Raw genomic sequence first — 26,763 nt, 5'->3', positions numbered from 1 at the left:
TTACTCATAAGGCTACCCAAGTCCTCCCTCGTGAGGCTTATGGCTAGCTAGACAACCTTCAAAGATAGAAATGAACTTGCTTGGATTCGTTGAGAATTCTCCTGCCTCTGCCTTAAAAGCAGCCAGATGTTAAAAGCAACATGACACAAGATCCTGTGTTCCTGGACGGGCTAACACACTCTCAGTAATCAACGGATACAATCCCACCAAGGGGGGGGGTACTCTCTAAAGCCTGTGGGGGTGAAGGAGCCGAAGGGGACACCGATTCTGGCATTACAACAGTGGGAGGGTTCTGGGGTTTAGCAGCCGTTACTACCGAGCCTGTCGGAGTCAAATGGCACTTGAACAAAATATCAGATCATTTTTACATAATACCATTCCATAATCAGCCTGGCGTCTAAACGCCTTCCAATTATTTAACATCCATTCCAAGGGTGTCCCAGCATATGTGCTTTGTCCGGACCCCATTATGCTCGTGTTTAATTAAACCTGGTCACGGGTTCGACCGACCCCCCTTGCGATCAAGATATCCTGGTCACGGGGTTTCCCCTCGCAGGAGTCTCGGTGCGGCTGGAGTCGGTTTAAGTCCTAGACCTGGTTATCACAATTTTGGCTTCCAACATATCATTAGTATGAAAAAGAACAGTACCCCTGCCAAGAATAAAAGCAAGCCCTGGGGCTTTTCTACATCCCAGTAATTGTCCAATACGGCCCACAGACTAGGGAAGTTAGTGAAATTATTCATCAACCGTTGCCTGGCTTAGTTATCATGACCACAAAACATTTGTCCATTTACAATACCTTCCCACACAGGGATTACCCAAAGGGTCCAATTCTACACTGCGGGGGCGTTATCCCTCAAACCCAAGAGGTAAACGCACTTACCGCCCGGAGTGGCCGCGTCCGGCTGTTGGACCTTCCCCTTCTTCTGGTACCGTCTTATCTCCGTGTCGTTAGGAGTTCTCTTTAGAGAGGACACAGCCGCCCCAACCGATTGTGACGACCCGAGGCCCGAGCAAACCAACAGCTCGAGGTGGCCACTCCTCGGAATCGCCTTCGGTCGTCGGTCAGTGCCCTCCACAGGGAGAGAAGTCCCACCGGAGTCGCCAATTTGTTGGCCAAATAGGGCCCGTTTCCCCCCGGAGCTTACCTAATTACACCAAGGAGGCACGGAGAGACAAGAAGACGGGTACCAGGTCCTTTATTTGTCAGTCAGCTGAGAGGGTGCTCCTCGGCTCATGCCAGAAGAGACACACCTTACATGGCCGAACAGGCCCTTTTTATAACCAGTAACAAACAAACATTACGTCATTATACTGACCTATAGATAACAGGTTACACAGAATACATGTATTATTTTGGGGAGGGGGGATACAAGAGACATCTGTTGCGGATACATTTATCATTTTGAAGGGAGAACAAGGTACATCCCTTGACCCTTTGCACTAAATACCTTGGGGATATATGGGAAAGCGGCTACAAACTAACTATTTCTCTCTGTTCCCTCCTTCTTATCTCTATTATTTCTGCTAATATGAGTGAAACTACAGCCATCTGCCAAAAACGCTGACCAATATACTTCTGCTTCAGCCTACTTCAGAGCATGTAAGCAGTTAGCATAGAAGTAGGTGAGAATTCCCAAGATGGAGTCACTGTGGTTCACAGATAGGCCCAGAGCAAAAGAGTTTCATCGGCACTTTTGGCCTTCCACTTTCCCGAGTTACCTGGTAGCTATGCCTAGTGGATCCCAACAGTCTGAGGCCTGGTTCTTAGGCTAAGGTCTTTGGCTAAGCAGTGGGAGCAGCCATAAGGTGGAAAGCGACCGGTCACATCCTCACATTCCAACCAGTCCCATGGAAATAAGGGGCTATTGGGCTGTTAGGAATCCAATCCTGTCCTGATATTCCCATCACCTCCAGAGAAAGGGAAGAGCCTAGAAGTTGTAAAAGGAAACTTAGTGTGATAGCATCCTGTCTGGCAAGAACTCACTTCTCAATAGCTGGGATGTGAAATCCTCATTTCTGTGTTGTTCTATCACTGTAGTCTCCATTTTCCTATTGTTTGTCTGTATAATCTGTCTGGTTCTGTAATTGTTTCGGTCTGCTGTATAATTAATTTTGTTGGGTGTAAACCAATTAAGGTGGTGGGATATAATTGGTTAAATAACCATGTTACAATGTGTCAGGATTGATTAGTTAAATTTCAGTAAAATGATTGGTTAAGGTATAGCTAAGCAGAACTCAAGTTTTACTATATAGTCTGCAGTCAATCAGGAAGTAAGGGAGGAATGGAAACGGGGATGGGGTGGGGGAATTGGAATCACGTTTCGCTAAGGGGGGGAACAGGAACAGGGAATGGGAACAGAGACACAGGCAAGGCTCTGTGGTGTCAGAGCTGGGAAGGGGGACACTGAGGAAGGAAACTGGAAGTTTCTTGCTGAAAGTTCACCCCAATAAACATCAAATTGTTTGCACCTTCAAACATTGGGTATTGTTGCTCTCTGTTCATGCGAGAAGGACCAGGAAAGTGAAAGGGTAAAAAAATAAGCCCCCTAACAGTAGTGGTTAGTTTTAGGTTTAGGGATGGGGTATAGGGTTACAGTTATGGGTAGGGGTTAGTTAGTTAGGGATGGGGTATAGGGTTACAATTACAGGTAGTGGTTAGTTTTAGGGTTAAGGATGGGGTATAGTTCAGGGGTTAGTTAGGGTTAGGGATGGGGTATAGGGTTACAGTTATGGGTAGGGGTTAATTTTAATACTTGGAGTGAAGTTTAGGGTTGACTAGGGTCTTAGGGTAAGAGATGTGATTAGGGCTAGTATGTTGCTATTTACCCCTTTTCCATAACATGAGACCAAGGTGGCATGGCACAATGGGGGAGGGGCCCTGATCTGGATCAGGGGCTGTGCAGCACCCGGGGGCCGTGGTCTCAGCTGGGACCTCTAGGCACTATGTGAACCGCACGGGTATGCCCTTTGATCTAGCAGCAGCATTCATCCCGGCTATAAATCACAAGTTAATGAGCATTCTGATGAGGCTGGGATCTTTTGCAATGTGATTCGGGCAAGCACTTCCTGGCTGGAATAGCTTGCAGGGAAGACACCAACGCAGCCATGGGACAGTGCGTCAGGTGGGGAACTGGTCTGGGGAGCTGGGTAGGAGGCGTGGATACAAATAAGAGTGCGGGGGAATTCAGAGAAGAACCACAGGAATGATGAAAGGGTTAGAAAACCAGCCTTGGCGTGAGAGACTATTTAGATCTATTTAGCTTAACAAAGGGGAGGTTAAAGTAGGACTTGATCCCAGTCTATAGATACTGTCACGGGAACAAATACTGGATCATGGGCTCCTCAGTCCAGCTGACAAAGTATAGCACGATCCAGAAACTAGGCAAACTGAGACTGGAACTAGTGGTGACAGCAATTAACCATGGGGAAACTGAGTCACACAAAGCCGGAAGGAAGTCACCTGCGATCAGCCGGCAGGCAAGAGCTGGGAATAGAAAGCAGGTCAGCTGTCTGTTGGGTTCTTGGGCCACCCTACAATGCTATGGGACAGAGGTTTAGCTTCCCCACGCATCTGTAAAAATGGGAGGGGCGCCACTCAGAGATTTCCCAGGCCGAAAGGGACTTCAGTGATAATCTAGTCTGCCCTCCTATCGCAGGGCATGGGATTTCACGGGAAGGAACAGCCATTTTAGCTGCCCCTTTCAAGGCCGCGTAGGGGATTTGAACCCATGACATTCGGCATCAAAAGCAGGCATCAAAATCATAGAAATGGTAGATTGGCAGGACCAAGTGAACCTGGACCTTCCCTGACCAGTATTTGTCCAACCTCTTCTTAAAACCCTCCAGTGACGCAACCTTTCTTGGCCACCTAGAATCATAGAAGATTAGGGTTAGAAGAGACTTCAGGAGATCATCTAGTCCAGGGGTTGGCAATCTGCGGCACGCTTGCCAAAGGTAGCACATGGGCTGATTTTTAGTGGCACGCTGCTTCCAGCCAGGGTTCTGTCTGCTGCCCAGGCTGCCAGTCTGGCGCGCGAAACCTTTTACTGGCACGCGAAACCTTAAATTAATGAAGACTTGGCACACCACTTCTCAGAGGTTGCCGACCCCTGATCTAGTCCAACCCCCTGCTCAAAGCAGGACCAACCAGATATTCCAGAGCTTAATTGTTAGTGTTAGAAAGCTTTTCTGAATATCTAAAATAAATCTTCCTCGCTATTGTCCTTCACAACATCTGGCAAGGAATTTGACAGGTTGACTGTGCATTGTGTGAAGAAATACTTCCTTCTGTTTGTTTTAAACCAGTTGCTTATTAATTTCATTTCATTTCATTAATTAATTTCCCTACTCCAGAGTCTTCTGCTGGTATCCCTCTATTGACTACAGATCAACTGCCTGAAAATCATCCCCTGCTACCAGCTTTCCCATAAGAAGCCCTGCGATCACCTGCTGAATTTTGTGAAGCAGCAAGAAGAACCCCATAATGTGCCCCCCAAAATTGTGTCATGGGATTTCTCCACTTTAGGGGCCCCCTGAGAGTCCCTGGGCTGTCACCGCTTTGTTTTATGTGTGGGCAGTGGGTGGAGGCCTCCTTAAGCATTCATTGGAAGTGAAAATTAGCCAAGTCAACCTCACCGCCCTTTGCCTGTGTCCAACCCCCAGTGCTGATCCATGGAAGAACTCACCCCTCACATCACCAGTTGCTTAATGAGGGCAATATAAAAACCAGCAGCAGGGCAGGACTGGGCGATAACACCGGATCTCTGGCAAGGACAGCCAGCCAGACAAGGGATCCCACCAGATACACTCCTCCCTGCCTCACCAACTACGATGGGCACCTACAAAGTCCGTGTCGCCACCGGGAACTTCCTGCTAGCTGGGACATTCAGCTCTATCTCCATCACCCTGGTGGGGACCCACGAGGAGAGCGACAAGAAGCCCCTCGACAACTGCGGGAAGGACTTCAACCCCGGGGCGGTGAGTGCTAGTAGAACGGGGCCAGGGTCTGTGGACAGAACCTCCCAGTAGAAAGTGTGTGTGGGGGGGGAGGGTCGCCAACACTCGTGACTTGGGGCTTTTTGATCTTCAATCCCCAGCTTCTGGAGTCATGGGGTTACATTGGGCGACTCTTCGTTCATTTGAAAAAAATATTGAAGTGTCTAGTCCTTGTGGTTGCTTAGAAAATCTGAACTAAGTGCAGCTTAAAAGATCTCCAAATAGTTGGTGTGTTTTTCTTAAATCTCCAGTGCCTGGAGTCAGGTGATTATGACAGAAGATTGGCAGCTTTTATTATGAAAATGTTTACTGCTTATGCCAGAGAGGAGAAAGGGGTGCAAATTTTCAACTTGTAATTTTTTTTAATGGTGAAAAATGGCTATTTGGCACTAACTTTCACAAATTTGCACTGATTCCACTGAACTGTTTGAGTTCCAAAACAAAACAAAAAAAAAAAATCAGAATGTTTCGGTCTTCTCATTTTCAAAATGAAAGTGTTCATTTTTTCTAGACAAAGAGCATTTCTTTTAGGTTTCATTTTGTTTAAAACGTTAAAAAATTGCTTGAGATCAAAACAAAGCATTTTGTTTCAGGTCGAATGAAATATTTTGTTCAACCCAAAATGACGTCCCCTGACTTTCTGATTCGCCAAAAATTTCATTTTTTCGGTTTGACCAGAAGTGAATCCCCCCTCCCCAACTTTGTTGGAATTGCCAGAACTGAAAAATCCATTCTATGTCCTCATTATACTGTGTGGGGAGGATGGTCCAGTGGTTAGAGTCATTGCTAGGGCTATGATATATCCTGGTTCTATTCCCTGTGCTACTGCAGTCTCACTGTGTGAGACTACTCTTTGTGACTCAGTTTCCCCATTTATATAATGGGGATAACAGCACTGTACTACTTCACTAAAGTGCTGTGAGGGTAAATGTGTTAAAGATTGAAGGTGCCTCAAGACAGCAGTGGTGGGTGCCAGATAAATACCTAAAATAGATTAGCTGTAGAAATGCCTCAAAAATACAAAGCGCGTGGGTTACTGCTTTAATCTCAAGATTTGTAAACCAAACTCATAATGGTTTTGGAGGGACGCTGAGGGATGGTGCGTGTTAGGGGGCTTTCCCTTCACGCCCTCCCCTGGTTCTTGCCACATGGACAGAAAGCAGAGGTCCAGAAGTCGGAAGTGCAGGCAACGTGATGTTTATTGGGGTTAGTTCCAAACAAACATCCATCGCTCTACACGCCGGCAGAGTCTATTTCCCAGGGTTCTGTTCCCAGCTCTGACGCTACAGAGCCCAGCCTGTGTCCCTGTTCCCCATCCCCCTCCCCCCTTAGCAGCCCCAAATATACCAGCCTTGCACACCCCTGGTCCCACCCCTTACAGCTTATGGTCATGTTCCGTTTTGGAGAGGCGTGGGTCTGGGGTCTTCGTCCCACCACTTTTGTACCTCATGGGAGGGTGTAATGGAGCACAACTCACCACCGTGGTGCCTCCTGCTGGTTGCTCCAGGGATTAGCTCAGTTCACCTCCAGCACGCCCTCTGCGGGGGGTGTCCTGCCCATTGTCTACCCTACTCTGCTGTTTCAGACCCACGTTGCTCCACCGCTCAGTGGGGTTCTCTTCAGGACACTGCCCTCCGGCAGTGCCCACTACTTCTTCCTCATCCCCCTTCTGGGGGTCACGGCAGTCCTGTGGCTTGCACCCACCACAGCAGCCAACCACAACCCAAAGTCTGGCCCCTTACTGCAGGGGCAAGTTGCTATCTGTATTGGCCCTGCTCCTCCGTGGCCAGGTGCAGTGCAAGGGGGGGGGGGGGCGCACCCAGGCCCGCCTGCTACTCTGGCTCCCGACCCAGGGACCCTCTAGCAGCAGCCTCCCTGCCCAGCCTAGCAGGCAACAGGCCAGAGCTCCCCCTCTGCTCCCCTGAGCCTGCCCAGCACTGCTCTAGCTCCGGTGCTATCCCTGGGAACCAGTCCTCCTCCCTTGCTTGTTGCGGAGATACTCCCCTCTACTCTGCTGGGCCGCTCCTTATAGCTGCTCTGTCCCGGCAGCTGCCTCCCGTCCGGCTCCTAACAAGTCTCGCCCTAATTAGCTGAATGTTTCCACCCCCGGCTGGAGTAGGCCATCTGCACCACTACGGAGGGGTAAGGAGTGAGGTTGTGTCCTGGGCAAGGCCAGGCCCTTCTCTGGCTTTTAGTGTGTCATAGGCCTCTTCCCCCAACCACAAAGCAGGGCTGGGGAGGGGGTAAACAGGCTCCCCCCTTCCCCCATAGTGCAGGTACCTACCTTCTCCCTGGTTCTGGCCCATTCTCTTCGTCTCTCTCTGCACTGAGCATGGGGCTAGGGGTGCAGGGGCTGGGAGGGAGTTAGGGTGCAGGAGCAGGCTGAGGGTTGGGGTGCAGGGTCTGGCCAGGAGCTAGGGTGAGGGAGGGGGCTCAGGGTTGGGGCAGGAGGTAGGGGTGTGGAGCGCTTACCCAGGGCAGCTCCCGTTTGGTGTGAGGGGTGCAGGTGGGAATGTGGGGAGGGGGTGCAGGAGCTCCTGTTTGGTGCTCAGGGTGGGGATGGGGAGGGGTGCAGGAGTCAGGGCATGGGGAGGTTCAGGGGTGAGGGCAGAGGGCTGGGGATGTGAGCTGGGGTCATGGGGATGCTCCCAGCCCCCTGCCCTGAGTGGCTCACGGCAGAGGGCTGGAGGGGGTATGCCCTGATTTCACCCCCTTCCCCAAGGCCCCGCCCCCATCTCTTCTCCACCTCCTTCCCCCAAGGCCAGTGTGCTGCAGCTCCACTCCTCCCCTCCCCCTCCCCCTCCCTGGCACAGGTGATCAGCTGTTCGGTGGCAGGGAGGGGGAGGGGCGGGTGTGATGTTGTACTCTATATGATTTTATAAATATATGCTAATGAGTGAATATAATGTAACTGGAATATGCTTCATGCAAAAGGTCTCTTGTAAGGTATCAATACAAAGCTTATACTCTACTGAGTGTGATCATCCGATTTGTATAAATGTATCACTCTTGTATCTGAAACTAGAAATATGAAAAATAACTCTGAGGGCCTATTGTAATTATGCAAAGTGTGGGCCATTAATGGTGGTTTGGAATCTTGATGGCTCCCATCAACCAGGACAATTGTCTGCAGATGGCTCTGTTTGCTTGCAGGCCTTCCTGTGAGTCAGGCTGGGAGGAACGAGGCCTTGGAGTCTTAGGGCTGGTTTTCACTACCCTCCCGGATCGGCGGGTAGAAATCGATTTCTCGGGAATCAATATATCGCGTCTCGTTGGGACGCAATAATCGATCCCGAATCGACGTGTGTACTACACCAGCCCAGGTAGGAGTAAGCGCCGTCGATGGGGGAGCCGCAGCGGTCGATTTCCCGCCGTCTTCACAGCTGGGTAAGTCGGATCAGATACGTCAAATTCAGCTATGCTATATGGCGACACATTTCCTGATAGGGCAAGGCATCAAGGTGGAATGTCTTGATGCTCCATTTGCCCCACTTTCCACTATGCGCTGCACCTTCCCTCGTATGGACATCCATATTCCAATGAGTGTGCCAGACGTCCCATAATGGTGTGCCCGAGAGGTTGGGTCTGGGTTATGTGTCACACTGTGGCGGAGGGCCTCTTCCATGACAATTAGTGGTTGTACCTTGTGGGTCTGTGCCCCCCTTAAACACCGCAGTAGACATTGCAAAATTAGCATACTTAACAACAGGCCAATAGCCATAATAATCCACAGTAACATCTGGAGCCCTGATCATTGTAATATAGTCCAACATCCAGGCCACCACCAAAACTGCTCCTCCTCCTCTGACAGGGTCAAGGTCTTTTAACACCATTCTGGAGTGTGTATTTTAAATCTGTCCCATTGTTGGCAGTGGCAGCGAGCTGCTCCTGCAGGTTTCGCGTGCTGTTGTCCATGTTTATGAGTCCACTGGATAGTCACAGGCAAACGGGGTATTGTCCACACCGGCTTGAGCACTTGGTATGGAACCGGGTAGTGTGCGCTGGTTTGATTGCACACAGCAATGAGTTCCACAGATCCATTCATGCACCCTAGTCCCGATGGGAGCGTGTAGAGGATTGTCGTCATGCAGACAGAAAGCAGGTGGCCAGCTGTCCGAAGTGCAGGTGATGTTTATCAGGGTTAGTTCCAAGCAAGCATATCCATCGCTCTACACACCAGCAGTGTCTGTTCCCCACTGTCCCCCGTACCCTGCTCTGACGCTGCAGAGCCTGGCCTGTGTCCCCCTTCCCCATTCCCCCCTCTTCCTCCTTAGCAGGCCCAAATATACCTGCTGTGCATGCCCTTAGTCTTTGTCTTTTGTTTACACATATTAGTATAAGATCTAAGCATATGAAAAAGTCACACCCCAAATTCAATCTCAGGCTGACAAACAAGCCTATACACTGATGGTGTGTGAATACTTGCACATGGCACTGAAACCGTTAACAGCACTGGCCTTTCTATAGCATTGCTAACTCACCTGACTTTTTTGCGCATCATGTGATATATCTTTGGGATATATCTTAAAGCCCCAAGCACCTGGAGTCATGTGAATCTGTGAGAATCTAGGGGTTTTGGTTGTTTTTTTTTAACTGAATTTTTTGTTTGCAGGGCAGAAAAAATCTGGAAAATGTGACCTCTTTTTATATTAATAATAATAATAATAATTGAAAAATAAATAACAGGACATTCAACAAAAGCAGCAAACGTAATCGGATTAAAGGGCTTTACATTCACCCCAGGATTCACTGCTACTAATTGGAAGACCTTAGCAGGGCTGAGCAGAGGGATTAAATCATTCAATAAGTCATTGTAATATCATCCAGATTTCCACCTGCTGCAATAAACAAGGGTTGTCTGCCCTGCGGTTTCTGGTCCCCAGCCAGTTCCCAAGTGCCTTAAGCAAGGGAGATGCCTTACAAAATGGGAAGGTTATTGCAAAATGTTTCTATGGGTTTTCTTACTCAAACTGAGCGGCTTTTCAAAACGCAGTGGGAGATGGTATATCGGGCTAGATGGGCCCATTGGACCCATCCAAGTGCAGAAGTTGCTGTATTCCTTTGTGGAGTCACAGCCTGGTGTGTAAAGAGACCAGAAGAGAAGCTGCCAAACTGGCATTGATATGTTTCACGGTAGGCCCAAGAGGCCAACACCCGGACTCACGTTCTGCATCTACTCGGAAAACGAACTCTGTCTCCCTTACGCTAGCACTAGATCTCACTGCAGCAGCGTTAAGTGCCATGCCAGCCCCGAGCTGCTGTTCCTTTGGGATGGCAGGCCTGGTGTTTTGGTGAGTAGCCAGCATCAGGGGCTGGAGGTCACAAGGGAACAGTTCGCAGGGACCATAATGCCCGGGGGACAGGGCAGGCTAAGGGGGGTGGGGGAGGCTAGAGCAAGACTTAAGGGATCAGATAGCCGGGAGGTCAATCAGTATCGGAGATATCTGAGGCAATGCTTGGAGTTTTCATAGCGGGCCGGAAGATCTGGTGCATGGGGCCGGGTCAGCGGGTTGGGTGGAGATCAGGTGAGGCAGTGGGGCAGGGCCAGGCGAAGCCGTGGGGCAGGGCCTGGTGAGGCAACAGGCATCGGTCTGTAACTCAGCCAGCTTCCTCTGGCTCTTGGGGTCTTTATATAATCCGGGAACCCACAGAGAGCGTGGCCAGCCCAGCCCATCGGGGGCCTGGGCTGCGGCTGCCCAGGGCTGCAGGTTCAAGGAGGGGCAGCAGCTCAGGAGGGGATCCGAGGACCTGCCAGGCCGGGGTTCAATACTGGGGCCCTGGCGAGGCCCTGGGGAGTGGGGTGTGACGGGTTCAGTCACAGAGACCCCCTTGGGACTGTCACCTGACGTGCTGAAATTACCTCTGAGCCCGTTTTCCCTGCCAGCTTGGGACTCCAGAACCCTGCCTTGTTGAGCCAGACACGCTAGCCTGGGGCAAACAGACCCAGGTCTGAACCACCCCCCAAAGCTGCAGACTTAACTGAAAACAGCTCAGCAAGTGCTCCTGTCTCCAGCACCCAGACACCCAGCTCCCAATGGGATCCAAACCCCAAATAAATCCGTTTTACTCTGTATAAAGCTTATGCAGGGTAAACTCATAAATTGTCCGCCCTCTATAACACTGATGTACAGATGTTTGCTCCCCCAGGTATTACTTACTTACTCTGGGTTAGTTAATAAACAAAAGTGATTTTATTAAGTATAAGAAGGAGGATTTAAGTGGTTCCAACTAATAACAGACAGAACAAAGTAAGTTACCAAGCAAAATAATACGAAAAAACAAGTCTAAGCCTAATACATTAAGAAACTGAATACAGGTAAATCTCACCCTCTGAGATGTTCCAATAAGCTTCTTTCACAGACCAGACTCCTTCCTAGTCTGGGCCCAATCCTTTCCCCTGGTACAATCTTTTCCCCTGGTACAGCCCTTGTTAGTTCCAGCTCGGGTGGTAACTGGAGAATTTCTCATGACTGGCAGCCTCCTTTGTTCTCTTCCACCCTTTTATAGCTTTGGCCCAAGGCAGGAATCCTTTGTCTCTCTGGGTCTCCACCCCTCCTTCTAAACGGAAAAGCACCAGCTTTAATATGGATTCCAGTTCAGGTGACATGATCACATGCCACTGTCAGACTTCATTACCCACTTGCTGGCATACTTGTATACAGGAAGCAGGGCCGGCTCCAGGCACCAGCCCACCAAGCTTGTGCTTGGAGCAGCACCTGGAGGGGGGCGGTGCAGCGCTCTGGCTCTGGCTGCCGTGGAGAGCGGAGCCCCGGCCAGGCTCGCCGCCCTCCCCCCGGCGCTCTGGCCACCGGGGAGAGCGGAGCCGCGGCGGGCTCTCCGCCCTCCTCCCAGCGCTCTGGCCGCTGGGGAGAGCGGAGCCGTGGCAGCCTCGCCGCACTCCCGCCGGTCCGGGAGAGCGGAGCCCCGGCCGGGCTCTCTGCCCGCCCCCCAGCACTCCGGCCGGTCGGGGAGAGCGGAGCCCCGGCCGGGCTCTCCGCCCTCCCCCTGGCGCTCTGGCCGCCGGGGAGAGCGGAGCCGCGGCGGGCTCGCAGCCCTCCCCCCAGCGCTCCGGCCGGTCAGGGAGAGCGGCCCGTGGCCGGGCTCGGTGCCCTCCCCTGCCGCGCTGACAGGAAGCTTACGAGTAAACAGAGCCATTTACAATCAATTGTCCTGATTAATGGGAGCCATCAAGATTCCAAACTACCGTTAATGGCCCACACTTTGCATAACTACAATAGGACCTCAGAGTTATATTTCATATTCCTAGTTTCAGATACAAGAATGATACATTCATACAAATAGGGTGACCACACAGTAGATTATAAGCTTTGTAATGATACCCTACAAGAGACCTTTTGCATAAAGCATATTCCAGTTACATCATATCCACACTTATAAGCATATTTTTATAAAACGTATGGAGCGCAACGTCACACAGGGTGCCCCTCTCATTAAACCACAAGGCATGGATGGGGCGGGCTGGGCCCACGGTAGAGGGCTTGGATGGCCGGGGGGCAGGACCTCAGCCTGCGCTTTAACTGAGGCCAAGCTTAGATGCACATGGCTGCTCTGACCCATTTGTGTCAGCTCCTAAAAAATGGTGGGCACCGCTAGAGGGCTCACAAAGGCTTTAAAGAGATTGTGCCCTTCTCCTATACACTGCTAGGCTATGCTGAGGTACCTCAAGATGTAGCCAAACCGGTAACCCTTGGCCTCTACCTCCAGGCTAATGAAAGGCAGGTGCTGAGTAGAACAGTAGTTTGCAACAGTGACCTGGTCGATCTGTGTTTCCTTGGAGACTTCCACACAATGGGGGCACAGGAGGCCAACAAGTATTTTATTTGTGGGGGGGAGACAGATGCTGACGGTTCATCCCTGAGTTGCTGGATTAATCCCTGAGTCACACCCTTACGCTCCGGTGGTCCGTCCCCGTCCCCCCCATTGCAGGTGGAGGAGTTCAAGCTGTGCAGCCGGCGCTGGCTGGGGGACATTGTCCTGGTGCGGCTCCACAAGGAGCCCTACTCCTTCTACCCCACCGACAACTGGTACTGCAGCTTCGTGGAGGTCGTCTCCCCACACGGCCAGAGCTATCGCTTCCCCTGCTACCAGTGGATCGAGGGCTACTGCACGCTGGAGCTGCGGGAGGGCAAAGGTAGGGGCCTGCGGGCTGGGGGCAGGGCATGGGAGTTGGCCTGGTGCTGCTTGGGGTCATAGCGAGCTAGCTGTCCCCGTACACACCCCTCTATCTGTCCATCCCCATATACACCCCTCCATCCATCCATCCCCATCCACCCCCCTCTGTCTATCCATCCCCGTACACACCCCTCTGTCTATCCATCCCCATCCACCCCTCTATCCATCCATCCCCATCCACCCCCTCTGTCTATCCATCCCCGTACACCCCCCTCTGTCTATCCATCCCCGTACACCCCGCTCTGTCTAATTGTCCCCATCCACCCCCCTCTGTCTATCCATCCCCGTACACCCACCTCTGTCTAATTGTCCCCATCCACCCCCCTCTGTCTATCCATCCCCGTACACACCCCTCTATCCATCCATCCCCATCCACCCCCCTCTGTCTATCCATCCCTGTACACACCCCTCTGTCTATCCATCCCCATCCACCCCCCTCTGTCTATCCATCCCCGTACACCCACCTCTGTCTAATTGTCCCCATCCACCCCCCTCTGTCTATCCATCCCCGTACACACCCCTCTATCCATCCATCCCCATCCACCCCCCTCTGTCTATCCATCCCCGTACACACCCCTCTGTCTATCCATCTCCATCCACCCCTCTGTCTAATTGTCCCCATCCACCCCCCTCTGTCTCTCCATCCCCGTACACACCCCTCTGTCTATCCATCCCCATCCACCCCCCTCTGTCTATGCCTCCCCGTACACACCCCTCTATCAGTCCCCATCCACCCATCCCTGTCTACACCCCTGTCTGTCTATCCATTCCCATACACACCCGCTATCTAATCTATCTATCTATCCCATAGACACCCCTGTCTCTCTGTCTCTCATGTTCTCTCCTCTCCCCCAGGCCAGTTGGTTTGTGACGATGCCGATTCCCCGTTGCTGCTGGAGCAGCGGCAGGCTGAGCTGACGCACCGACGCGAGTGCTATGGGTGAGTGAGACCCCGTGGGGGTTGGGGGAACTCCCCAGGGCTCAGGCCTGCGCGGGGTCCTGGGGATGGAGGGGGCGATAGGAACTGCAAGACAGGTAGGCCCGGGACTGTGGCTGAGGGTGGCTGGGTTTGGCGGGGCAGGGTGTATCGATGCTGCCTCTGGCCGGACACAATTGAGAGTATCAATTCAGGACAAATTGCTTAGAGCAGGGCAGTTACAGCCCAAGGCTGGAGTTCCTTTGCACACCAAGACAAACCAAACCAGCCAAACAGAGAAGACTTCGGTCTCACCCCACTGGCTAACCACAAGTCACACAAACAATTCCCTTAGACACTCCAGTTTCCTAGGATCCCCACCAGTGCCACTCGTTATGGGGACAAATGGTTATGAAAACCAAGACCCCAGTAAAAGAAAAAAGGTTCTCCTGATCCCAAAGGACCAAGCCCCAGACCCAGCTCAATATACAAGTAAAATCTTACCCACAAATCATGGTGTTGCCAATCCTTTGGAATCTAAAATCCAAAGGTTTATTCATAAAAGAAAGAAATATAGATGAGAGCTGGAAGTGGTTAAATGGAATCAATTACATACAGTAATGGCAAAGTTCTTGGTTCAGGCTTGTAGCAGTGATAGAATAAACTGCAGGTTCAAATCAAGTCTCTGGAGTCCATCCATAGCTGGGATGGGTCCTTCAGTCCTTTGTTCAGAGCTTCAGTTGGTAGCAAGGTTCCTCCAGAAGTAAGAAGCAGGATTGAAGACAAGATGGAGGAGATGCAGCAGCCTGTTATAGTCTCTTGCCATGTGGCCTCTGCTTTCTTCGTTCCAAACACAAGCTGCCCAGCACATGGCTTGGAATAACCTCCGAGTTCTCTCTGTAGGCAGGTCCCTGCATGCCTTGCAGTGTCACAAGGCGTATCTGCCGTCTCTCAATGGGTCAGTTGTAGCTGATGGTCCTTAATGGGCCATCAAGCAGGTTAGGCAGAGCTGATGCCAAGTTGTCTGGGGTGTCACCCAGAAGCACAGCACAAGTTTGAACTACAGACAGTATAGAGCCAATACTTATAACTTTAAATACAAAAATGATACTTGCATACAGATAGCATAATCATAACCAGTAAACCATAACCTCCTTATAGACACCTTATTTGACCTCCTTTGTACAAGATTTGGTGCCACTACAGGATCTTGGTTGCAACAATGGTCTATACGGTCACAGTTTGTGTCAATAACGTGACACAGGGGCAGGCCAGGGCTAACGTCCCCTGCGATCTCTCCCTGCCCAGGTGGAAGGAGTACGCTGCCGGACTGCCCCGGTGTCTGGCAGTGGACAACATCATTGATCTGGACTGTAACACCATGTACTCCTTCACCAAGAGCACCAACTTCCTGCTGCGCGGGGGGAACGCGTGAGTGCTGCTTCCTCACAGCCAGACCCGTTCCCAACGCCTGCCCCAGGCCTGTCCCTAGAAACTACCCCTAACCCTGTACAGTAACCCTAACCATGTACACAACCCTGTACACTACCCCTAACCCTAATCCTGTACACTAACCCTAGCCCTATACACAACCCTATACACTAACCCTAACCCTATACACTAACCCTATACACAACCTTATACTGTAACCCTAACCCTATACACTAACCCTAGCCCTATACACAACCCTATACACTAACCCTAACCACTAACCCTATACACAACCTTATACTGTAACCCTAACCCTATACACTAACCCTAGCCCTATACACAACCCTATACACTAACCCTATACACAACCTTATACTGTAACCCTAATCCTGTACACTAACCCTAGCCCTATACACAACCCTATACACTAACCCTAACCCTATACACTAACCCTATACACAACCCTATACACTAACCCTAACCCTATACACTAACCATACCCCTATACACAACCCTATACACTAACCCTAACTCTATACACTAACCCTAACCCTTCATCAAGACCTCCCTCTTCCTCGAGCATGGGGTCAATGTGTGACTTCCGGCCCCCACAGCCCAGGTCATTCCCAGAGACTAAACCCAAACCCTAGCCCTAACCCTAATTGTGTACTCTCTCCTTTCCCTAATCCTACCGTAACCCATGTCCCATACCCTTTCTCTCATTCTGCCTATGCCCTATAGTCCTTCCCTAGCCCTAACCTGACCGTGTAGCCTGACATCTTTCCGTAACCTTAACTCTGACCCTTCCCCAAGACATCCACCTTCCTGCGGTGCAGGAGGGATGTGTGTGTGCAGCCCAGCCCCCAAGGCCCAGCCCCAGGGACTAACCCCTAACCCTGTTCTATAACCTAACCCTTATCCCTAGCCCTACTCTATACCTAACTCTATCTATTCCCATACACATCCATTCTCTCTCTCTCTCTCATTCTCTCCATCCCCACCCATCAATCTACCTGTCTTTCTAGCCATCCCAATACACCCCCTCATCCCATACTACTCACTCTAGTCCTTGTAGTAGGGGAGAAGAGCTTGAAAACCCAGGTGTAACCAACATGGCCATGCTGCCTGAGTCTGCGGCCATCACTCCGACAGGGGGCCGCTGCCCCTTGCGTGGCTCCACTTTGCCACCAGTGCGTCTCTGGGGGGGAGAAAGGGGGAACCCTATTTGTTATGCCTGGTTCTCGGGGGGAGGAAAGACTATCCCCTTCCCAAGCCCCCCCCTCGGCGCTCTCACACGCTCACCCTGCCCCCCTCTCCCCCCAGGCAGGTGGAGCTGCGGCTGAAGGGTTTCCTGAGCTGCACCAACTCCTGGGCGAAGCTGGACGACATCAACAAGGTTTTCTGTTTCAACAAGACCCCGATCACAGGTAGGTGACCCCCCACCCCCACCCTGAGCCCAGCTCGCCTGGGCCCACCGGAGCCCCCACGCACAGAGCAGGGTGATTGGGAAGTGTGACGCAAGCCACTAGAGACCCCAGCACTGCTTGTGCCAGGTCCTGCCCAGACCACCCCCCCGACTGCGATCAGGGACCCCCCCAGCCTTGTGCTGGGGGCTGCCCAGACCCCCACTGAGATCCTCATGCTGGACCATTAGCTCCGTTCTCCAGCGGGGGGAGGCCGTGGTCCTGAGAGTCGCCGAAAGCTGCCCCAGGCACCCAGGGTAGGACTTGAACCCGGCTCCCCTGAGCCCCGACAGGGCACATTAACCCTGTGGGTGCCCTGCCTGTGTCCCCCCAGAGTACGTGCGGGCGCACTGGCGAGAGGACACGTTCTTCGGGTACCAGTTCCTGAACGGGGTCCACCCGATGGTGATCCGGCGCTGCACAGAGCTCCCCTGCAACTTCCCTGTCACACCGGCCATGGTGGCCTCCTCCCTGGGGGAGAGCACCAGCCTGCAGGACGAGCTGGAGGTAAGTGGGGCGCCAGGGACACCCCTGGGGGGACTTGGCTGCGCTCTGGCTCTCTCCCCAGTGTCGCTCCGGGCACAAGCAGCCACGGGTCAGAGGTGTCCAGCTGGCCCAACTCCAGAGCCAGTGGCCACGCTCACACTGACCACTCGACTCCAGGGGCTAGTCCCAGGGCACTGCTGCAGGGAAGCTCACGGCGCTGGGAGAGGCACTGCTGCGGGGAAGCTCACAGCACTGGGATAGGGTACTGCTGCAGGCAAGCTCGCAGCACTGGCATTCCAGCATTCCCCCACGCCCTGGGGTCCCCTCTCTGCACCCCTGGATATGCTGGCCCCCACCAGCCCCCACATTCTGGTCTGCTCTCCCTGTGTCTTGCAGAAGGGGAACATCTTCCTCGCTGACTATAAAATCCTGGAGGGCGTCCCGGCCAACACGATCAACGGCTACCAGCAGTACATCGCCGCGCCCCTCTGCCTGCTGCACCTGCAGCCTTCCGGGGAGCTCGTCCCCGTGGCCATCCAGGTAACAGCCCCTGGCGCCCCCACACGCTGCCTAGTGGGACCCCCACGCAGCCCCCACCCCTACACAGTCCCAGGGCTGGGCATTGCCGTCTAAGGGACTGCCCCAGGGAGAGAACCCAGGAGTCCTGGCTCCCAGCCCCCCCTGCTCTAACCCACTAGACTCCACTGCCCTCCTAGAGCCGGGGATAGAACCCAATAGTCCTGGCTCCTGCCCCCCTGCTCTAACCACCAGCCCCCACTCCCCTCCCAGAGCCGGGGAGAGAACCCAGGAGTCCTGGCTCCCAGCCCCCCCGACAGACACTACTCTGGGCCACCCCCATCTCTGCTGGCAGCGAGTGGGTCTCTGCAGACTCACTGGCACCTCACTCTGAACTCCAGCCCTTTGTCCCTGGAGCTGAATCCCGATGCAGGCGCCTGCACTGTCTGTCCCTTCCACAGCGGGGCCGGGTAAGGTTAGGGTGAGGGTAAAGATTCAGGTTAGGTTAGGTTATAGAGTAGGGTAAGGGGTTAGGGTTTAGAGGAGGGTTGGGGGTAAGGAATTAGGATTAGTGTATAAAGTAGGGTTAGGGTATAGAGTAGGGTTAGGGTTGGGGTATAGAGTACGGTTAGGATATAGAGTAGGATTAGGGATAAGGAGTTAGGGTTCGGGTATAGAGTAGGTTTAGGGGTAAGGGGTTAGGGTATAGAGTAGGGTTAGGGGTTAGGGTTCGGGTATAGAGTAGGGTTAGGGGTAAGGAGTTAGGGCTGGGGTATAGAGTAGGGTTAAGGGTTAGGGTATAGAGCAGGGTTAGGGGTAAGGAGTTAGGGCTGGGGTATACAGTAGGGTTAAGGGTTAGGGTTTAGAGTAGGGTTGGGGTAAGGAATGAGGATTAGGGTAAAGAATACGGTTAGTGGTAGGGTATAGAGTAGGGTTAGGAATAAGGAGCTAGAGGTAGGGCTAGGGGTAGGGTATGCACACCCCAGTTGTGTGTATATGCACACTCCAGCTCTGTGTGTGCCCAGCTGTGTGCATATACACACCCAAGCTGTGTGTGTGTGTGTGTGTGTGTGTGTGTGTGTGTGTGTGTGTGTGCACACCCCAGCTGTGTGTGTCTCCTCTTTCTAACACTGGATTTGTTGCACCGTCATGTCCCCTCATCCTGGCAGCCGGGTCCCAGCCCCTCGGCTCCCCAGGGGAAGCAGCAGGATTCACCCCCCCGGCCTGTGCAAACCCGCCCCCCCCCAGCCCTCCTGTGTCTCTCTCCCCCCCGCAGCTCAGCCAGTCAGGCCCTGACAGCCCCATCTTCCTGCCCAGCGACTCTGAGTGGGACTGGATCCTGGCCAAGACCTGGGTGCGCTACGCCGAGTTCCTGGTGCACGAGTCCGTCAGCCACCTGCTGCTCACCCACCTGATTGATGAGGCCTTCACCCTGGCCACCCTGCACCAGCTGCCCATGTGCCACCCGCTCTTCAAGGTAAGAGAGGGGCCGGGCCGCCCCCACCCCCTGGGGCCAGCTGTGCTCAGATGTGCGGGAGAGAAGAGCCCAGCAGGGGAAGCGTGCCAGACGGGCCCCACTGCCGGCACCCACCTGTGCCCAGCCACACCTGCATGTACCAGGCAGGGTGTGTGTGCCCGGTGTGCCAGGCTGGGCTTGCCCCATGCTGGCTGCGTTCTACCCATCGCGGTCCAGCACATCCCCCACCTCCTGGATGATGGGGAAGAAGGAGCCGCTGCTGGCTTATCAGAGGGGCCGGGTCCTTGCCTCCCCGCGATACATGCAGGGGTGGGGGTGGCTCCCTGCTTGCCCTCACCCACTGCTGTGTCTCTTCCCCCACAGCTGCTGCTGCCCCACACCCGCTACACGCTGCACATCAACGTCGTGGGCAGGACCCTGCTACTCAGACGCGGAGGGATCATTGAAAGGGTGAGAGGATGCCATGGTCAGGGGCATTGGACCCCACTCCCCTCCCAGAGCCGGGGAGAGAACCCAGGAGTCCTGGCTCCCAGCCCCCCCTGCTCTAACCACTAGCCCCCACTCCCATCCCAGAGCCATGTACTTGGGAGTAAAATGCACCTGTCACCCGAGGTCACCAGGAACCCCTGAAGCTCTCTTCCCGTATTGTCTCGCCTTGAAAACCACATCGGGAACCTCCCGGAGAGCAGATCCTTCGGGCCAGCCTCCATCTCAGTTAGTCCCGGTGTTTGCACCGTATGGCTCTGCGGATGCAGCCTCTGCTTTCAGCTCATCGGTACTGATAGCAATTAACTTCCAGAACTCCTGGAGGACGGGTGAGGTCCCAGCGGGCTGGAGAAGGGCAAACACCACATCTGTCTTTGAAAGGAAGAACAAAGAGGACCCAGGGAATTACAAACCAGTCAGTCTAACTGGAAGATACTGGATCAAATTATTAAACAATCAATATGTGCCCAGAGGATCATAGGGTTAGAAGGAATGGCCTGCATGGATTTGTCAAGAACAAATCATGCCAAACCAACCTAATTTCCTTCTTGGACAGCGTTGCTGGCCTAGTGGCTGGGGAGAAGCAGTAGACGTGATATATCTTGATTTTAGTCTTTTGACACACCCCACGTGCAAACGAGGGAAATTTGGGCTGGACGGAATTACTATGGGTGGTTGAAAGACCAGACTCCAAGAGTGGGTTCTCAATGGTCCACTGTCAAACAGGGAATCTAGTGGGGTCCCACAAGAGGACAGGCCTGGTTCGTCACTATTCAATAGTGTTATGAATGACTCGGATAACGGAGTGGAGAGATTGTTGATAAAATTTGAGGCTGACACCAAGCCAGGAGGGGTTGCAAGCACTTCAACAGGCAGGATTAGAACTCAAAGCGACTGCGACAGCTCGGAAAATTGGGCTGAAATCAACAAGCTGAAATTCAAAGGAGACAAATGCAAAGTGCGCCACTGAGGAAGGAAAACTCCAGTGCCCACCTGCACAGTGGGACATAACTGGCTGCCAGGGGGTCGTACTGCTCAAAAGGATCTGGGAGTTGTGGTGGGGTCCCAAATGGAATATAAGACAACAATGCGATGCAGTTGGGAAAAAGGCTAATATCATTCTAGACTGTATTAATGGGAGTGTCATGTGTAAAACCAGGGAGGTCATTGTCTGGTCCTGGTGAGACCTCAGCTGGAGAATGGGGGGGTGGGGGGGGAGATGTCACACTTTAGGAAAGATGTGACCAAATTGGAGAGAGTCCGGAAAAGAGCAATAAACATGATAGGCTTAGAAACCCTGATCTATGAGGCCAGGTTTAAAAAAAACTGGGCACATTTAGTCCTGAGAGAAGAAGACCGAGGGGGGGACCTGATAGTCTTCAAATATGTTACAAAGAGGATGATGATCAAATGTTCTCTGGTCCTGCTGAAGGCAGGACAAGAAGTAATGGGCTTAATCTGCAACAAGGGAGATTTAGGTTAGATATTCGGAAATGCTTTCTCTCTCTAAAGATAGTTAACTCTGGAGCAAGCATAGAGGTTTTGGAATCTCCGTCATTGGAGGTTTCTAAGAACTGGTTGGAAAAACATCTGGGGTTGCGAGTGATTGGTCATTTTTGGGGTACAATGCAAAGCGAAACATCGGGGAGGCACATTTGTCATCGGTTTGCGCTGAAATAGATTGTGGCGGTATTTCATTCTAACCCACCCCCCGGCCCGGTGACTCAGAGGTTGAAGGCTCTGTCTCTGGTCCCTTCCCAGGCCATGGGCTCAGGGCTTGAGGGGACCAAGGTGCTGATGGCCAAGGGCATGTCCTGCCTGACCTATTCCTCCCTCTGCTTCCCTGATGACATCCAAGAGCGTGGGGTTGACTGCATTCCCAATTACTACTACAGGGATGATGGGTTGAAGATCTGGTCGGCCATTGAGAGGTAAGGAGCAGGAGCCGGGGCAGAGGGTGGCGAGGAAGCAGATGGCATGTGGAAAATTCTCACCAGCTCATAGTTGCTTAGAAACACGGCTTTCCTGCCATGTAAAGAATTCTGAGTTTAAAAAAACTGTAATTCCCCAAAAGGCACTTTTTCAAAGACACTGCCCCCCCCCCAACACCCAGCTAGATTGCATGAATGATCCTTGAGCCACTCGTGAATCACACAGAGAAGGGGACCAGACAATTCTCTCCAGCCTTGCACACCAGAACTATACCATCTTGCCCTGGTCAGAAGCCTGGTCAGTTTCAGTTTATTACCCAGTCCGCCCCTCCCTCAATGCGGAGAGGACATGCACCAGTCTTTGTATCTGAGCTGAGATTTCCTGAGCACTTCAACCAAACCAAGTTGTTTTAGGTAAAATATAAAACAGGTTTATTAACTACAGAAAGATAGTATTTTAGTGATTATACATGGTAGGCATAAGAGGTTAGAGATAGTTACCAAAGAAAATAAAAGGTAAGCGCACTGTCTGAATCTTAAACCTTATTACCTAGGCAGCGTTTAGAGCAAACAATTTTCTCATCCCACTGGATGTTACAATTCTTCATACACAGGCTTCTCCCTGAAGCCTGGGACCAGTCTCCTCAGTTTAAAGTTTTCGTCTTCCCAGCGTTCTTGTTGCTTCCAGCGTAGGTCAGGGAGGAGAAAGGCCAAGGAATGGTGCCACTGTCCCTTATTTTATACTCTCGGTCCATGTACCTATAAGACACTTGCCCGGACATGCCCTGATGGGCTTTGCTGAGTCACTGGGTTGAGCAATCCCCCGGTGGGTCTTGTGCAAATGGGTCAGAGAGGGGAGCAGTCCCCATTGTGTGGGGCTTGGGCAGCCCTCATTGAATTGTAAATCCCTTGATTACAACTTCCCTGCTTATTAATGGTTTGTGAACACCCCAACAGGCAGCTTTGGGCACTAAAAAATTAATCCTACCACAATGGAAAAGTCAACCCCCATCAAACATTGATGCCTGGCTTGGTGATCTGGCCTATCACACAGCTAGCGAATGGCTGGCATTCCAGAGAAAGGAATGTCCGAAAAATTCAAAGCAATTTGGGCTGATTTATTAGAGGTCTATGATCAATGTAGACCCTGAAGATAGATATGTCACATCCCCTCCCCTGCCTTTATCCGAACCCCCATTACTTACTTTGTGTGGTAGATTCGTTGGCTTTGGAAAAATTAATGAAAACTTGTAAATACAGAAAAATGGAGAGGAAAAGTCAAACTTTTGGGAATTTTGCCCAAAACCAAATTCCGGGAAAAAGTCTTGTTGCGGGTGAATGGAAACACTTGATTTCAGTCAAGCCAAGACATTTGGTGTCAGTGGCGACGCTTATTTAATGTATTAACTTCCACAAGAGCAAGTCCAATTTGAAATGAAAAGTTCAACTCTGCTGTAGACGAGATCTAGGATCACCTGGAGTTCAGGCCAGCGGCTTAGCCACCAGGCCATGCTCCCGCAGCTAGGAAAGAGCGAAGTGGAGGGGACACTAGGTACCGGGAAGGGTGCATGGTAGCATTGGGCTGTTTGCAGATGCTGGCTGAGTGACGCTGGCGCACTGGGGAGCGATGAGGCCTTCATTGACCCACCAAGATGACACATCTCTGCTGTTTCCAGCTTCGTCTCCGGCATCGTCAGACACTATTACCGCAGCGACGCCCACGTCCTGGCCGACTGCGAGCTGCAGGCCTGGGCAGACGAGATCTTCCGTGAAGGCTTCCTGGGGAACGAGGTGTCCGGTAGGGGCCATGTAAACCCAGAGCTCTGCAGCCACTGGTCACTAGGCTCCATGCGGGGCTGGCTGGGGGGCATCTCTGGACTGCGTATCTGTCAGCCAGATCCCAGCTGGTGTCAATGGGCGTCTTGCCATTGGAGTCAATGGGGCACGATCCCAGCTGGTGTCAATGGGCGTCTCTCTATTGGAGTCAATCGGGGCAGACCCCAGCTCATATCAAGTGGCCCTGCAGGCAGGGATCACGACCCCCGGATGGGGAGCAAGGTGTCTGACCCCGCAGGGACAGGGTGGCCTGGGTCACGGTGGTGGGACGGGGCCGTGGTGTGACTGGGAACGGACCTGCCGTGGGAACGGACAGGGCGGGGAGCTGGTGCGGGGTGGAGCTGAGGCCCGGAGTAGGGTAGCAACTCACCGGGGGAGGCTCTGGCAGAGGGAAGCATCAAACCCGGCTCTGTGGGGTCCCAGCCCAAGGCCATGGGGCAGGGCCGGGCTGGGTCAGTGACGCCTGTTCTCCATCCCGCAGGCTTCCCCTCGTCCCTGCGGAGCATCCCCGAGCTCATCAAGTACTTGACCATGTGGATCTATTGCTGCTCGGCCCGGCACGCCGCCCTCAATAACGGGCAGGTAGGGAGAGGCCAGCCTGGGCGCTCGGGGCCCCATTCCCTGCCCCCCCACAGGGCCCTGGGGTCCCACCACCGACACCCCCATCCTGCCCTGCACAGCAGCCTGGGGTCCAGCCACCGACACCCCCCACCTGCACCCCCCACATGGGGCCCTGGGGTCCAGCCACTGACACCACCACCCTGCCCCCCACCCCACTGACACCTCAATCCCCAGGACCCTGCCCTAGCAGCCAATCCCCCACCCAGCACCCAACCCCAGTGAGACCGCAGACATTGTAGGACCCTGCTTCAGCCCCCTAAAACCCTCCCCTACTGCCGCACTCAGCACCCCCAACCCCTGCCTTGACTTTCCTAATCATTGCCCATGGATGAGACTCTGACCAAGCCCCGGGTGCCCAGGTCTCTTTGCTGAGCCAGACCTTCCCTGTGTGCCCCCTGGGTGGGGTGAGGAGGGGATCCCCAGCTGGGCTGGGGGGGGGTCCCCTGCTGCTCTGACTGCGGGGGTCTCTCTGGGCCGCAGTACGAGCTTGGAGCTTGGATGCCCAACTTCCCGGCCACTATGAGGAACCCCCCGCCCCAGGCCAAGGGCACCACCTCTCTGGAGAGCTACCTGGACACCATCCCGGAAGTCAACAGCACCAGCACCATCCTCTTCACCCTCTGGGTCATCTGCTGTGAGCCGGGGGACTCGGTGAGGACACGGGAGCTATGGGGCACCATGGGGCAGGGAGCGAGGCAGGGGCAGCAGGGGGGCGGTCTCTCCTGGCAGGCAGGGCTGGGCCCAGGGTGGCACTAGGGGGCGCTGTGGGGCCGGGGCAGCAGGGGGCACTCTCCCCTGACTCGCAGGGCTGGCCCCACAGCGGCACTAGGGGATGCTGTGCTGCAGGGAGTGGGACGGGGACTCAGCAGGGGGTCCTCTCCCCTGGCTGGCAGGGCTGGCCCCAGAGTGGCGCTAGGGGGTGCTGTGCTGTGGCTGGGGGTGTCTCTTTAATGAGCCATTCAGCTGAGGTCTTCCCCCCCCCTTGTGGTAACAATAAAGGACCCGCTGACATTTCACCTGAGCCGGGGCATGAACCCAGGTGTCCCAGCCCAGCTGCACTTTGGGGGATTCCATTCAGACACCCATAAATTCCACCCGTGTTGTTTCAACCAGCCTCAGGATTCTCCTTCCCTCCCTGGCCTGAACTCCTCCCAGTTTTGCAACAGAGCTGTTAAACAGTGCCCTGTGCTGTAGGGCACATGAGGGATCCTTGTGTAACCAGCTGCCCTGCCCCAGAGGTGGGCGCATCTCAGCGTCGGGTGAGGGATCCTTGTATAACCAGCCGCCTTGCCCCAGAGGTGGCCGCATCTCAGCGCAAAGCGAGGTCCCTGTGTAACCAGCCACCCCGCCCCAGAGGTGGCTGCATCTCAGTGCCAGGCAAGGGGTCCCTGAGTAACCAGCCGCCCTGCCCCAGAGGTGGCTGCATCTCAGCGCAAGGTGAGGGGTCCCTGTGTAACCAGCCGCCCCGCCCCAGAGGTGGCTGCATCTCAGCGCTGGGCGAGGGAGCCCTTCCGTGCTGTCCCTCACCGCTCTACCATTCCCTTGCAGAGATCCCTGGGCACGTATCCAGATGAGCACTTTACGGAGGAGGAGCCCAAGCGGCTGATCGCAGCCTTCCAGGGGCGCCTGGCTCAGATCTCCCAGGAGATCCAAGAGAGGAACAAATCCCTGCCCATCCCCTACCGCTACTTGGATCCCCACCAAATTGAGAACAGCACGTCCATCTGAGCCCGACCGGCAAACCCTGCGGCCGCTGGCAACTCTGTCCCCGAGATTCGGTCCCGGGAGCAGTAAACCACAGCCTGGCTCCACTCTGAATGGCTGATTCTGTCTAGTGGGGTACAGCACGGGGGGCTGGGAGCCAGGACTCCTGGGTTCTCTCCCTAGCTCTGGGAGGGGAGTGAGGGCTGGTGGGTTAGAGCAGGGGGGGGCTGGGAGCCAGGACTCCTGGGTTCTCTCCTTAGCTCTGGGAGGGCATTGGGGGCTGGTGATTAGAGTGGGGGGGCTGGGAGTCAGAGTACATGTAAGTTTTGTGTCATTTCGAAAAATAAAATGTTATTTTACAGTATAGTATTGCTTTTATTTTGAATTACATATGGGGGGGGCACCATAATCTTTTCAGTGCTTATGGCCTCTAAAGGTCTTAATCCGGCCCTGTTTCCTCCCCAAACTTTCCAGGAAAATATCACCCTGGCCTACGCACCCCCATATGAAATGGGGTGTGTGAATGCTTGGAACAATTGGGCTCTGCCATGGAAGCGTCGTGGGGACAGCCACCCCTAGCTTGTTTGCAGGGCCGAGACTATGCTTGTGACTGTGAATTCAGAGGGAAGGTTGCTGGAGAAAGACATCCTAGGACCTGGGGGTTGAGGGAGGGCGGGTGGGGAGCTGGAAGCCGGCTACCTAT

The 26,763-nt window shown here is 53.5% G+C and overlaps 1 protein-coding gene and 1 long non-coding RNA gene across 4 annotated transcripts; one reads left to right on the top strand and one right to left on the bottom strand.

Moving 5' to 3' along the window:
• Nucleotides 1-7,005, bottom strand: LOC135976070 (uncharacterized). The gene is made up of 2 exons (XR_010593288.1): nt 6,478-7,005; nt 1-1,933 (listed from the first exon to the last, which is right to left on the bottom strand). It is a non-coding gene; the product is annotated as an uncharacterized LOC135976070 (long non-coding RNA).
• On the top strand, nt 4,346-26,422 carry LOC101952038 (arachidonate 12-lipoxygenase, 12R-type). Of its 3 annotated transcripts, none has more exons than XM_005313898.4 (14): nt 4,346-4,982; nt 12,948-13,152; nt 14,049-14,133; nt 15,418-15,540; nt 16,864-16,967; nt 17,338-17,510; nt 17,886-18,029; nt 19,282-19,482; nt 19,846-19,932; nt 21,730-21,899; nt 23,576-23,697; nt 24,217-24,317; nt 24,837-25,007; nt 25,905-26,422. In XM_005313898.4, exons 1-14 carry the CDS (start codon nt 4,836-4,838, stop codon nt 26,082-26,084), a joined length of 2,013 nt encoding a protein of 670 aa, XP_005313955.1. In that variant the 5' UTR covers nt 4,346-4,835; the 3' UTR covers nt 26,085-26,422. The 3 variants fall into 3 exon arrangements, with proteins under 3 accessions (XP_005313955.1, XP_065426588.1, XP_065426587.1); XM_065570515.1 differs by lacking the exon at nt 4,346-4,982 and adding an exon at nt 7,004-7,142; XM_065570516.1 differs by lacking the exon at nt 15,418-15,540 and having other exon boundaries at nt 4,746-4,982.
• Nucleotides 26,423-26,763: the final 341 nt, after the last annotated feature.

The sequence above is a fragment of the Chrysemys picta genome, chromosome 16 (assembly GCF_011386835.1).
Source record: "Chrysemys picta bellii isolate R12L10 chromosome 16, ASM1138683v2, whole genome shotgun sequence".
NCBI lineage: Eukaryota > Metazoa > Chordata > Testudines > Emydidae > Chrysemys > Chrysemys picta.
Note: the sequence above shows the minus strand (reverse complement) of the source record. Positions and strands in the feature narration are given on the sequence as shown.